At 42.1% G+C, this 13425-nt stretch overlaps 1 protein-coding gene across 1 annotated transcript in view; it reads right to left on the bottom strand.

Moving 5' to 3' along the window:
• DNAJC11 (DnaJ heat shock protein family (Hsp40) member C11) overlaps positions 1-13425 on the bottom strand; it is a 73268-nt gene that overhangs the window by 46919 nt on the left and 12924 nt on the right. Inside the window, exons 2-3 of the mRNA XM_043994270.1 lie at positions 5293-5422; positions 2768-2841 (exon numbers count right to left, since the gene is read on the bottom strand). Coding sequence (XP_043850205.1) covers positions 2768-2841; positions 5293-5422 — 204 coding nt within the window. The remainder of the gene's footprint in view (positions 1-2767; positions 2842-5292; positions 5423-13425) is intronic.

Below are 13425 nucleotides of genomic sequence, written 5' to 3'. Positions count from 1 at the left end.
TTTCTAGAGAGAGGGAACACTGATAACTAGGGAGATCAGGAAAGGCTTCCCACAAGGAAATGTAACCTGATTTGAGCCTTGAAGGAATTTCCAGGTTGGGGACTCCAAGAGAAAGAGATGAGGAGTTAGGCTATCTCTGGCATGAGGGTCAACCTGTGAGCAAAGTCACAGAGATCTGAGAGGGGATGGGAAGGATGGTGGGGAATGGCGTGTTGGCTGATCTAGTGCAAAGGTGGGGGATGATGTGGACAAGTCTAGAAAATCCACCAGAGCATTGCCAGAGTGAGGAGTTTGTATGTTATCTTAGAGGTAATCAAGAGCCAGGGAAGGTTCCTGAGGAGGGGAGGAACATGGTCAGATCCCTGCTTTAGGAAGATTATTCTGATAAGAGTGAGAAGGGAAGCCAGGAAAGAGCAGAGACTGGGGGCAGGGTCTCAGGATCAGTTAGATCGCAGAAGAGCTGAGAGGGGAAACAAAGCACTGTTAATTTAATCTTTAGTCTGACCCACAGTGTTTGCTTTTCAAACCACTCTCCCGATGACTCTGGCAGCTCCAAGTGGGTTTTCAGTCACTCAGGAAAAAGGGCCGCTTTCATTCTCTGAACAGGCACCCACAAAGACACTGCTAATTAAATTCTAGGCCCAAGATGACAAGATAGATGGAAGGAGCTGTTTTTACAAATAGGGAATAGCAGCCTCTCAGTCTTATGGCGATCTGCCAGAGAAGAGGAATTCTCCCACAAGAAGCATAGAGGGAATTTACCCGAGGAGCCAGGGACCAGTGGAACGTGTAGTCCGGAGGAGCTCAGACTGCATATCCTTTTAATAATATGGAAATGGTAGTACTGACCTATCCCAAAATGCTTTGAGATTCTCAGATGAAAAGCATCTCCAACACTGAAGATGTTAACAGAACCCTTCTCCTTCGCTGGCTACCCATATGTTTATCCTAACAAATATGCAGTAAATGAACACCCCTCAGCAACTGGAAAAGTTTAATAGTGCTCGAAATACCGGCAACAGCATGAAGGGAATGCAGCTGCCTCCCTGGAGTGAAAGCTATTACTGAAGTGGGACAGTCCTCATATTAAACAATTCATCCAGCTGTAGGAATTCCTTGAAGGAATGTGGATACCGGCGCCACAAAATGAGCTGGAGTTCACTGAGACTTTTCCTTTACAGTATAAATAATGGGTTCAATTTACCTATTGTATGTTAAGCTCTGATACATCTCAGAGCTAATACCTGGGGAGGGATCTTCATGGACTCTCTGCCGAAGGCGTTTTTATCTTGCCACGCAGGCACTGTCCCATGGTATAGCATCAATATGAAACATAAAGCAAGCCAACCCTGATAGATGCGAGCTCGACTGGCTCTCCCTGCTTTTTCCTTAAAGAGATTTTGTAATAAATATTTATCTGAAGCCTTATTCAAAGGTGCATTCACCACCTGTGACTTCTCCAATATTTTTACAGTCATTACTGGGTGCATTTGTTATGATGAGATCATTTTGTGTTGGCACTAGGGAAGCCAGGAAATATTTTGCCAGGAAAACCTTAGCCCCATTACTCTAATTGGAAGTTTGGAGAAATGTTGTTTGGTATTAAAAACCTAACAATGAAGCTGGAGATGCAGAACAGGGGTCATGGGTTCCCTGGGACCTGAATGGTGCTGTGAAAAGATGCAGTCACCCTGTATTTTAAATATGATGTGTTCTTGTAATGGCATATTAGACATAAAGAATTTAGTGAAGCCAAGACTCTCTCCTCCCTCCTCCCAGTGGTTGATGAAGGAGATGTGGGGATTTGGGAAGCATTTATGGCGGAAATTTTCTGTTAAAATGCCTAAGACTTAACTCCTACCTGCATTAAGGTAATCCTGCCTAAGGCACTGCTAATTCCTATTAAGCAATGGTGGAAAGGAGACAGGACTTTACTCTCTCCCCCTTGTCAGAGTTGGGATGTATGGCCGATGGCTCCCTTATTCTCCAAGGAGGGAGTGAACAAGGCTGCTTAGGTAATGAGACCAAAAGGGTGAGAATAGACATTAAACAGCCACATCCCCAAAGATCATCATATGAAATGCTACATTGCTGTTGAAAAAGGGCATCTAATAGCATTTTTAAAAAATAAAAGTTATTTTATTATTTTCCAGTTACATGTAAGGATAGTTTTCAACATTTGTTTTCATAGGATTTTTAGTTCCAAATTTTTCTCCCACTCTCCATTCCCTCTCCCCTCCCCAAGACGAAAGTAATCTGATATAGGTTTTATCTGTACGATCACATTAAACATATACCATGATATTTTTGAATACTTTTTGGTTTTCACTGACTCCTACTCGGGCTTTCCTAAACCCCCAAACTCCATTTATGAACGAAAGGTACCAGAAAGCTACTTAACGGATGCTAACCATAAATATTTTTAAAACTCCTATTCAATCTTAAACAAATATGAAGGGCAAAAGGCCTAGAATTTTGTTGACTCAAATGCATTTTTCCTTAAGATAGAGTCTGTGATGGGGCAGCTAGGTGGCACAGTGGATAGAGCACCAGCCCTGGAGTCAGGAGTACCTGAGTTCAAATCCGGTCTCAGACACTTAACACTTATTAGCTATGTGACCCTGGGCAAGTCACTTAACCCCCATTGCCTCACTAAAAAAACCAAACCAAACCAAACCAACCAAACAAACAAAAAGATAGAGTCTGTGTGGATAGTTTATTAATTCGTTCTTTTTGGCTAGGAAATGACACACACAATTTTTCTTACCTCCCATCCTTCCATTTCCAGTCCTTTTCTCCCATATATATCATAGATGGCCCTGGTTTGGGGGTCACTGAGAACTGCAAATTAAAAGGCATATGTTTACAAAGTGCATGATTTATGTTCTTCTATGAATTCCCAGGGATCACACACACCTTTCTTCCTGTTGTCTCCCAACACAAATCTATCACATATTTATAGAGGGTGTTCTTGTGGGTGGCTCTGACTAATGGAGTCAGCTTTATCAGGGCTGAAGAAGCTTCCTGGGTGTGGCAGGTCCCCTGGGAAAGATGTATTAGTTCTTTCAAACCACCAGGAAAAGGCGGTTTTACTTTTCTCAAATATCTGTTTAGCTATATATACCAAAGGTAAAAAAAAAGTTAATGCAATTTCTACAGAAACCTAATTATAATGCTAATAGCTGGCCTTGCCAAAGAGCTTTAAAGTCTGCAGAACCCTGGATAATCTGCAGAGCCACAGCAACTCTGTGAGAGAGGGGACCACAGTTCTAATGACCATTTTAGAGATGTGGAAACTGAGGCTGAGAGAGCTCAAGGCGACCTGCCCAGGTCATAAAGCTACCAAGTGTCAGGTGGGAGCCCAAGTCAGGTATTCCACGTGGTGCTTGAGCCAGGAGGGTAACACGATGCCCATTTGGTCTGAGGAACAGGCACTAGAGCCAACTTGCAATTGTTAGGGTAATTTCTCCTTTAACAGCCCATGTTTTTCTGTAGCATTAGCATTTATTTGTAAATAATTTTGTCAGCCAGGCAAAACACTTGTCACAACAGTGCCCGTTGTGTCTGTTATGGAAAACAGCATAAGAGAAAACAGGCTGCTCTCAAGAAGGATGAGAGTTAGTCAAAAGAGGTCAGGACAGAGAGCCTCGGATACTGAGGTGGAAGGCTTGGGCCCACACCCCACCTTTGCCACTCACTGCCAGGGGCACCTGAGCAAGTCACTGATTTCTGGGGCTCAGTTTCCTCATTTGTAAAATGAGGGGTGGTGACTGAGATGATGTCCCAGGTTCTTCCTCATTCTAAATTTATGATCCTATGAAGGGTGGACAACCCACAAGCGAGCAGTCCCTTGAAGAACACAGCTGCATGAAGTCAGCTCAAAATCCAGCTTAGCTGCAGCTGACACATAACACCTGTGACCTTCCTCCCCACCACGCCCCAACTCCAGCCCTTGCCAATCTTTATGCAAGACCCTGACTACTTTTTGCAGACCACACCATACATTTTAAGGCCTAATTTAAAAAAAAAAAAAGGAAGGAGATGCAAATGATTCGGCTCATGTTTAAAAATAAAATGGAGGAAAGAAATGCTGAGCATTCAAAAACATCAGCACCAAACTTCTTCAGCTAATCTCTGGGATTTAATAAGGAATCATTTATTCGCCATTTTGCTTTTGTCTTCCTTTAGGCTAAACCACTGGGTGCCAGGCTTGCTGCCGCTGCAGCAGTTTTACAAGAGCCGGTCGAGCTTTGCTGTTAACTCTCTTGTTTCGGTTACTCCTCCCAAATTTCCAAAATGCTGCACACAAACTATATCAATAATTCAGACAACTGTAAAATTAATTCAGCCACACAGATAAGAGAATGTAATCAGAGGAAGGCAGTTTCAATCAAGCCCTTCCTATAAATGGATTCTGAACATCTGCCTCTGACTGGACAGTTAAGTCTGATAAGATTGCATTGTCTTGCCTATGCAAATTCATCACTCAACACTGCCTGACTTTCATTGGTCATTAAAATCTAATTTTTGGGCAAAATTATAAACTGAGATACAAGATATGTTTTTATTTGTCCGATGAAAAGTCTTTATTTCATAGGCTAACACGTCCTCTCCTTTTTAGCCTAATTATGGGAGAATGGCTCTCACAAGTCACTAAATGTATTCCTGGCATGAGTTATTGCCAGTTTGCCTGGGATAAATTCTAAATCCAAGCATAATACTTCAGCACAAGAAAACTCAGCACAACAAACACTTGGTGACATAAATCATATATAAGGATAAAACCCCTCGGCTCACTACCATTTCCATTCTCAGGACTGAATCTTCACGACATCATCAAGCTCCCCATGTTGTGTGGGAGGTGTTTCCTCCCCCAGGGGCCATGGAGCTGAAGGGGTTGGAGTTCATCTGTAGATTCTCTTTCAGATAAATACAAACTCAATCCCCTCACTTGCCAGCCTAGATGGAAAAGCTTCCTGGCCCTGCGTCTGAGTGTCTCCCTCTGGAAGAAAACCGTAGTAAACAATTCAAAAGCAGCCGATTCCCCCTACAATTCAAAACCTGGCCTCCTACCCTGTTTGTGCACTCATTTTCCACTTATCGGGCACATATTGATTTCCAAAGCAAAATATTGCTTTTTCAGAGTCAGTCAGTCAGTAGAAGGCAAGCAGCTAACCGCCACCTTCAAACACCACCAAGGACCCTCATCTTCTACACTCTTCAATGTAAGTATTCTAAAAATCCAATATCTGCTAGTGGGGCAGCTTTAACAAAACCAAGGTCCTGACTGACCTTCATAAGCCTGGTGGACAAGGTTAAACAGTTGCTCGGCTTGTGATTTGAGCTCTGGGTCTCGGTGCTTGTCTGGATGGTAAAGCATGCACAGCCGCCGGTAGGCAGCTTTTAGCTCTTCAGAAGAGGCCTATGGAAAGAAAAGAAATTCAATTAGAGGACGATCAATGCTATTTAAACATTATCATCATCAGAATCAGCCCTGAAATGGGAACCTGTCAGCCGCTCCCCAGCACATTTAGCTCTCCTAAATATGGTGTATAATGAAGTTAGGCTTTATTACCGTAATAAGGCTTTTTGCACAGGTTAATAAAGTGATCAATTATGTACATCAATAGTGACTGCATCTGGATGGGATGCATGGTTATAGGGAGAGGAGAAATTCCTGTCTCTGCTCTGAGCCTGAAGGGAAAACAGCAAAGAGATCAGCTGCCTCTGTATCTAAGTTAGGTGAAGGAAGGCAAGCCAATATGTCCCTGGTACTGGGATGTACCAGCAGGGGCAACGAAACAAACTAAACCGTCCGTCCTGAGGCGGATCACTAGGCCTTTAATCCCCAGACATCTATAGAAAGGAATGAGAAAGCTCACACCCATTCCCACGTCTCCCCTCAGGAGAACTCCCGAGGTAGAAGTCCCTCTACATTCCATCCCACAAACACGACCCTTTCTGCTCTAGTCCTCTGGAGGACAGAAGCTAAGGGATTCTCCTTATCATCGAAGCAGCCCTATGGAGAAGGCAAAGAGCAGCCCCTGCTCACCAAGTCCCGCTTCCAAGGGAGTAGGGCACGTTTTACATAACGTGGATGCAACCAAGGGTTAAAATGAAACAAACTGTCGAATAAGTCTAAAGGACCAACGGGAAAAGCTGGATGTTGGACGTCTGAAACCATACAGGAGAGGAAAGGGAAGAAGCAAAATCCAACTTGTAAGAGTCTTTGAAGAGCCACCTGGGAAGTTGTAGTGTGTGTCTTCTCACGGTTCTCTTTTGGTGAGAATGCTGACGATGAGGTATCTGCCTAGACCATTCATACCTGTCACAGGGGATGCTGCCTGAGCCTTGATAACAACATTTTAAAAGGGCACAGTCTCACCGCACACTGCAGCTCGACAATTGTGACAGCAGAAGCAGACTTCTGGGTCACCAACAGCAAGCCAGAGAAGAGAGAATGTCGGCTGTCTGGGCAAAGGGATGGGACCTGGCATTCTGTTATTCTGGGCACAGCCTGTACCCTGGGGCCAGTAGGGCTTGGAGAAAGGATCCAAAAGAAGAAATGAGACTCGGGAGACAGGAACAAATGTAAACAGAGGTTATCAGAGAAATACTCATTTTAAAATTTCTTGGAGGCTTTTCATTTATCTGGAGTGATCTTTACTATTTTTTCTCTTATGCTCTTATTTATACATTTGAATACCTATACCTCTCAATGGTGGGACAGCTAGATGGCTCGGTCAGCAGAGTGTTGGGCCTGGAGTCAAAATACCTGAGTTCTCAGACATTTACTAGCTGTGTGACCCTGGACAAGTCATTTAATCTCAATCCACTTGCCTTAATCCACTGGAGAAGGAAATGGCAGAACCACTCTAGTATCTTTGCTAAGAAAACTCTGAGGACAGTTTGGTTCATGGAGTCACAAAGACTGAACACACAACTGAACAACAACTTCTCAATGGAAGTTAAAATACATTTAATATTTAATCCATCCCCATTTAAAAACTGAATTTAGCTATAATTTCTTTTTTTTTCTGTCTTTTTTCTTTTTGGCAAGGCAATTGGGGTCAAGTGACTTGCCCAGGGTCACAGAGCTAGTAAGTGTCAAGTGTCTGAGGCCGGATTTGAACTCAGGTCCTCCTGAATCCAGGGCTGGTGCTCTATCCCCTGCGCCCCCTAGCTGCCCCTTATCTATAATTTCTAAGGATTTTTTCATTCCTACTTAAGATTATGTGGACAGCTAGATAGTGTAGTGCATAGAGCTAAACCTGGAGTTTCTGAGTTCAAATCTGGCCTCAGATACTAGCTGGCTGACCCTGCTCCAGTCACTTCCCTCATCTGTAAAATGAGCTGGAGAAGGAGATGGCAAACCACTAAGAAACCTGAAGGAGGGTCACAAAGAGGCAGACAGGACTGGAAAATGACTGAATCTGAGGAGTCATCAAACCCAAGTCTCTCATTGCACAGATTAAGAAACTGAGATCCAGAGAGGATGGCTTGCCTGAAGTGACACAGTTGGCAAGTGGCAAAGTAGATTTTTTTCCCCCTTGCACAGGGCAATGAGGGTTAAGTGACTTGCCCAGGGTCACACAGCTAGTAAGTGTCAAGTGTCTGAGGCCGGATTTGAACTCAGGTCCTCCTGACTCCAGGGCCGGTGCTCTATCCACTGCGCCATCTAGCTGCCCCCCCTGCTGGAGTTTTAATAGTCTCCTCTCTAAAGTTCAAACCATCCTGTTTTCCTTTTTAATCTTGGGTCCATATCTTCCTGACATCTTTAATCACTAGTTTAATTAATAATTTGTTTGCTTACCATATGCTTATTAATAGATTTACTGAAATACAGGTAAATTCTGCTTGCTCTTATGAATTATTGTTTGAAATACATATATTGATCAAGGTGTCTTTACCAGCTAACTAATTTGATAACTGAGAGAAGACCTTGATTCTATCTTAAAAGCTATTCAAAATGGTTTGCTGTTTCCCAGACTGTGATTTTTCTTTACTTTCTCACATGCAGGCAGCAAACAAGATTAGCTGGACTTGCATGGCTCCATGGAGTAAGTGTAAGACTATCTTGCTATTTCTTGGTTATTAAAATTAAACTAGATAAGAAGGGAGTGGGACACTCAGTTCTGCAATGACCTTCTTTAATCAAATTAATAAATGGCTTAATGTGCTATTGATTAAGTAATGGAAATGAGAAGTTTCATTTTTCATAAGTATCATGTTCAATAAAATGTTAGATTGGGCCTTTCATCATAACTGAATAGCTAAGGTCATTGGTTCAATATTTCATAAATGATAACCTCTCTCACTCCCGTAAAAATACTGACAACATTTCAAAATGTAATGAGATACATAAGTCACTAATGATGTTTTAAGTTATATTCTTTTTTCTAAAACTCTGGGACAAAATTAAGAGGTGCATCATTCTCTATTTAAGAATTGAAAAGTTTCACCATCACCTTCAATCACTCTCCATTTTCCCAAGAAAATAAATCTATTATAAATTAAGCCTTTATACACTATAAAATTGCCAGAGAATGAGTCCTCTGTGACATGATTGTAAAGTTTAGTAACCTACTATAATTTTTAGATTAGGTATTACAGAAGAGTAAAAGCCACTTTCATTTGCAGAAATCTGGAAAGAGTGGTCCCTGGCATTGACTCCAACAGTATACAGATGTGGTCAAGATGCATTTTAAAGAAGTGGATAATCTTGGGTTTGGTCCCTAAGGCAGTTTTGTTCCATTTGCTCCCTTGAAGCAAATAATCATCCAACATAGTTGTTACCTTTTCACACAGATAAAACTATGGCTGAAGGAGACTGAAGAACTGGACAGCATCTAAAGGCAAGCAACCAAGCAAGGGAAGGAGGAAAGGACAGCGGTCTTTTAGTATCTGAAGAGTTATCTCTTGAAAGAGAGATGAGAAAGAAGAGCCGCCAGCAACAATGGGAGTCAATTGCATAGGTGTGTTTCTGTCTGACAAGGCAAAACTTCCTAACAATAAGAGCTATCCCAAAGCGGGATGGTTTGCCTTGGGAATAGAAGAGATTCCCCCTCCCTGAGGGTCTTCATCCAACTTCTGGCTGGATGGCCACTGGTGAGGTAGACTGTAATGGGAATTTTTTCAGGTACAGATTGGACTAGACAAATACAGAGCTCTCTTTCAGCTCTAAGATTTGAGATTCCATAGGTCCTGTAAGAAAAACAGCCTAGCTCTAGCATCAATGTGATGGGGAGAAACCTACACCTAAAGCTAAATGATGGCAGTCTGCTAGGCTTCTCTCTTCATCCATAATACAAAGTCAGTATGTGCAGGAGAATGCAGGAGCAGCAGGCATCTTCATGTCAGGGCCATGCCATCTCTGGTTCAAAATGACTGAGACTCGGTACCATATGATATGGTATACCATATGATCAGAACATTCAACACTTAAATTCCTAATAGGCGTGATACAGCCTCCACTTTTATGTGTTTAGGGCACATAATTTCAAACTCAAACTTTAAAGTTATATCTCCATTATTGTACGTTAGCAACTGAGCTCCAGCAAACCACATTCTACTGAATATTGGGAAGTTTGCCTAACGACTGCCATTGCAGATTCATCACTGCCCATATGCTCGACGCTAATCTGATTTTTAAAACTGCATCAGCTAATAAAAATCTTTTTTTTTTTTTTTGGGTGATGCTCAGGGCTCATACGTTTTAATGAAAAAAGGGGAGATTTCATAGCTAGTTAACATCAACACAACACTGCTGCTTTTGATGTTGAGTAAGGGCTGGTTTCTGATGGAGAGAAAAGGTCATTTCATGGTATCTGTCATAGTCATGGAGATGAATCTATTAAAAAAGTCATTTGGGGGTGGGGGTGGGGGAAGAAGACTAGACATAAATCAGTTGCTCTGGACTCAGTAACATCCTTCCCCTCACTGAGTTCTGCTATTTCATAGCAGAATAAAAGCCCAGAGCAATCACCATCAGAGGATCTAGGTTCCTACATTACTCCAGTTCTATTTTTTCCTTGTTGACATACAACATAGTTTTTCTCATGATCATTTAGAATAGCTTTTGGGAAGCCTATGAAGGACTCAACACAAACAGCTCATCTCCAAATGGTAAACACCAGAATGTACTGAGAATCTCCCAATTTCCAAGAGACCAGCACAGTGGGGTGGAGGTGAGCCAAGGAAGCTGCAGTGATGGGTCTACTTTAGGATATGATTCTGTCATGCCTGCCCTGGCAAGGAAGAGTTAGAAATGCCTCAGAAAAGTATTGGTCTCATTTAAAACATAAAAATTTAGCTGCATTTCATTTTTTAAAAAATTTACAGGAAAGCTACCCAAGGTATCACAATCCTGAGGCTTATACAACAGAAACTGGTTCATTCCTGCCAACACCACCATTGATATTAGCACCCAAAAAAGTAAAAAGCCTTTGTTCTTTGAATCGGTGACCCATCGGGGTAGATAATCAGTGTTTGCTAGACAGAAATAAGGACAAAGTTAGGAAAGGGAGGGCTACTCTTTTCATTTTTTAGCAAGGAAAATGGAACTTTGATGAATCCTATAGATAGACTCTTCCTTTATTTTGGGGTCCCAAAATGACTATGAAGATCTGGATTTACACAGCAAATAAATATGGGAATAATTATAATTGTTTTACAAAAGGATGATCTTTAACATCCCTTAGTAAGAAGTCTTACACGTGGATTAAAACATTAAATTCCATTAAAACAAGATGGGAAAGTTGGGACAAGACTACCAATAAGAAATGCATAATCCTGTTGAAGAAACAGGAACATATAGGAATATGAAATAGTTACATAACATGACAGCAGGTCACAATGCCAACAGAAGAGAGACCAATATGGGCGAGAATAGTCTGAGGCTTCATGGAAGAGGACAAGCCTTAAGCTGGCTTTGGAAGGATGGGATAGGATTTAGATAAGTGGAGAAAAAGTTAGAAGGGGGGGGGGTGCAACATGAATAGAGGAAGCACAGAAGCAGCTAAAAGCATGGCTGATTAGTGATCAGAGGAACTAGATCAGATGAAGTGATGAATTCATATTCAGAGTAGGTTAAGTGGAATAGATGGGCAGAATAAGGACAGGATATAGAGGCCTTGAAAATTAAGCCAAGAGGTCTGAACTTTACATCATAAGCTGTGAGAAGTCATTAAAGATTTGGAGTAAAGGGTCCTTGATAGGAATATCTTGTTTAGGATGTGTGAGTGAAGTGATATAGAGGAAAAAGAGGAGCCTTTTTACTAGAAAGTCTAGTAAACAGGCCAGGCAGGTAATTAAAGTGTTACACAGTGGGCATCTGGAAGCCTTCAAACAGTGGTCTGATGACCACCAGCAGAGTACATTGTAGGAGGGACTCCTTCTGGGCACGGATAGCACTAGACCTTTGAGATACCTCCCAACTCTAAAATTCTGTGATTTCGTGAGGGCCTGCTCTAAGGAAGAGCCTGGAACTATCATGGGGTAGATGTGAGAGAAAGAAGACACCACAGGATTTAGTGACTTATTGGATATATGAGACAGTCCTTGGCACAATGCTAGTCACACAGTAGGTACTTCGTATACTGACTGCTTGAGCACGACTCAAAGATGTCTCTAAGTTCTCAAGCCTCAGTGTCTGAGAGAAGAGTGGCATCCATTCACAGAAAAGTAAACTGGAGAGCGCCAGATTTGAGAGCTATGTGAAGGGTTTAGTTTCTAATAAGTTGACTCTGAAATAAGAATGAAGCATCCAGGTAGAGATGTCCAGTGGACTGCTAGAGATGCAGGCCTGGGGCTAAGATAAGATACTGGGACTGGAGATAATGCTCCAGGTTCATTTGTATAGTTGTATCACTATTAAAGCGCAGATCTGAGAGCTACATTTTGACCTCTATAATTCTCAATGATCAATATGATTGTAGCCCATCCTCTTGCTGATTTATGCGAACTTCGATGTTTTAAGGACCCATAATTTCATTGGTGTGCTACTCCTTCCACCAATGCAGAGCACAGCCCCTTTCAAGAGGGTCATCCAAAGTAGCCAGGGCCAATTTAGTGACAAACTTTTCCTAGCCTGGATCTCAGGACAACAGACGCACAGTCAATCACTAGGCTCCCTGATGCCCCCCCCATTTTATTTATATACAAATATATAAAATGTTACATATCTACAAACACATTTTGTTCAATGCCTTTAACTCGACATCACAGTCACTTCTGGGAACCCTTTTCCCATAATGAACTCTCCCTTAAAACAAAGAAAAATAATGAAGCAGAAACAAAAACCCAAACCCAACACAGTGACCTAGAGTGACCCCTCCTGACAAGGAATACAACATGTCCCTCCACCTTTCTGCTATGATGTTGCAGGCATATTCTCTCAGAGTATTGGTGGATTACTCACAATTTGCCTTTCTTTTAGTGGCATTTTATTCACAATGTCGTAGTTATTCTGTAAGTCATTCTTCTGGTAGCGTGTATTTCTGCATCAGTTCATACAAATCGAATCATAGTTCTGTCTACTTTATATTTGCTATTTCTTAATGCACAATAGTATGGAAAGTTATTTTAAAAGAGTTTTATGGGGCAGCTAGGTGGCACAGCGTATAAAGCACGGGCCCTGGATTCAGGAGAACCTGAGTTCAAATCCAGCTTCAGATACATGACAATAGCTGTGTGATCCTGGGCAAGTCAATTAGCCCCCTTTGCCCTGCTCCCCCCCAAAAGTTTTACAATTCTACTTTTTCTAGTTTTCGATGTGGCTGTATACCCCAAAGGGCCCCCTGGATAGAGTCCTTCCTCTACCCCAGGGGGCCCCTATCTTTCCCTGACAAGATGCTACTTTGGTTTTGCTCCAAGTATTACACCTGCCAAAGAGAAGGATGTTAAAAAGGGAATTTACTCATGTATTGAGTGAAATACTAGGAAGAAGATCAACTTTTGAGATTTGGCTGATGTAAGCATAGGGCAAATAAAATTTATCAAACACATAACCCAAAGAGATGGCACAGATAGGATACACAAATGATTTTTTTAAATGTTTGGAGAGATTTATGAATGAGATTGCCTAGATAAGAGGGCAGAACCAAGATGGCAGAGTAGCAGGAAGAGTTCCCCTCAACCCAAACTCATTCAAAGAGATCTAGAAAAAATGCACCAGACTGAATGGAGAAATCCAAGAATAAGTCGGTGAGTCATTTTTCTGGCCAGGTAAGCACAGGGAAACAGATAAAGAGGTCAGTAGACACTGAGGTTTGGCCAGGATTGCAATGGAGTGCCAACTCTGGGAGGGGTATGCACTCAGCAATACCAAGTCTCTGATCTATACCAGGACACTGTGACCTCGTACAGGTTGCAGGAACAGATGCCAACTGGCGGCTTTGTTGGTCACTAGCCAGTTTCAGGTCACAG

Source organism: Dromiciops gliroides, chromosome 3 (genome assembly GCF_019393635.1).
Source record: "Dromiciops gliroides isolate mDroGli1 chromosome 3, mDroGli1.pri, whole genome shotgun sequence".
Lineage (NCBI taxonomy): Eukaryota > Metazoa > Chordata > Mammalia > Microbiotheria > Microbiotheriidae > Dromiciops > Dromiciops gliroides.
The sequence above is the reverse complement of the archived record's forward strand: the minus strand, read 5'-3'. Positions and strand labels throughout refer to the sequence as shown.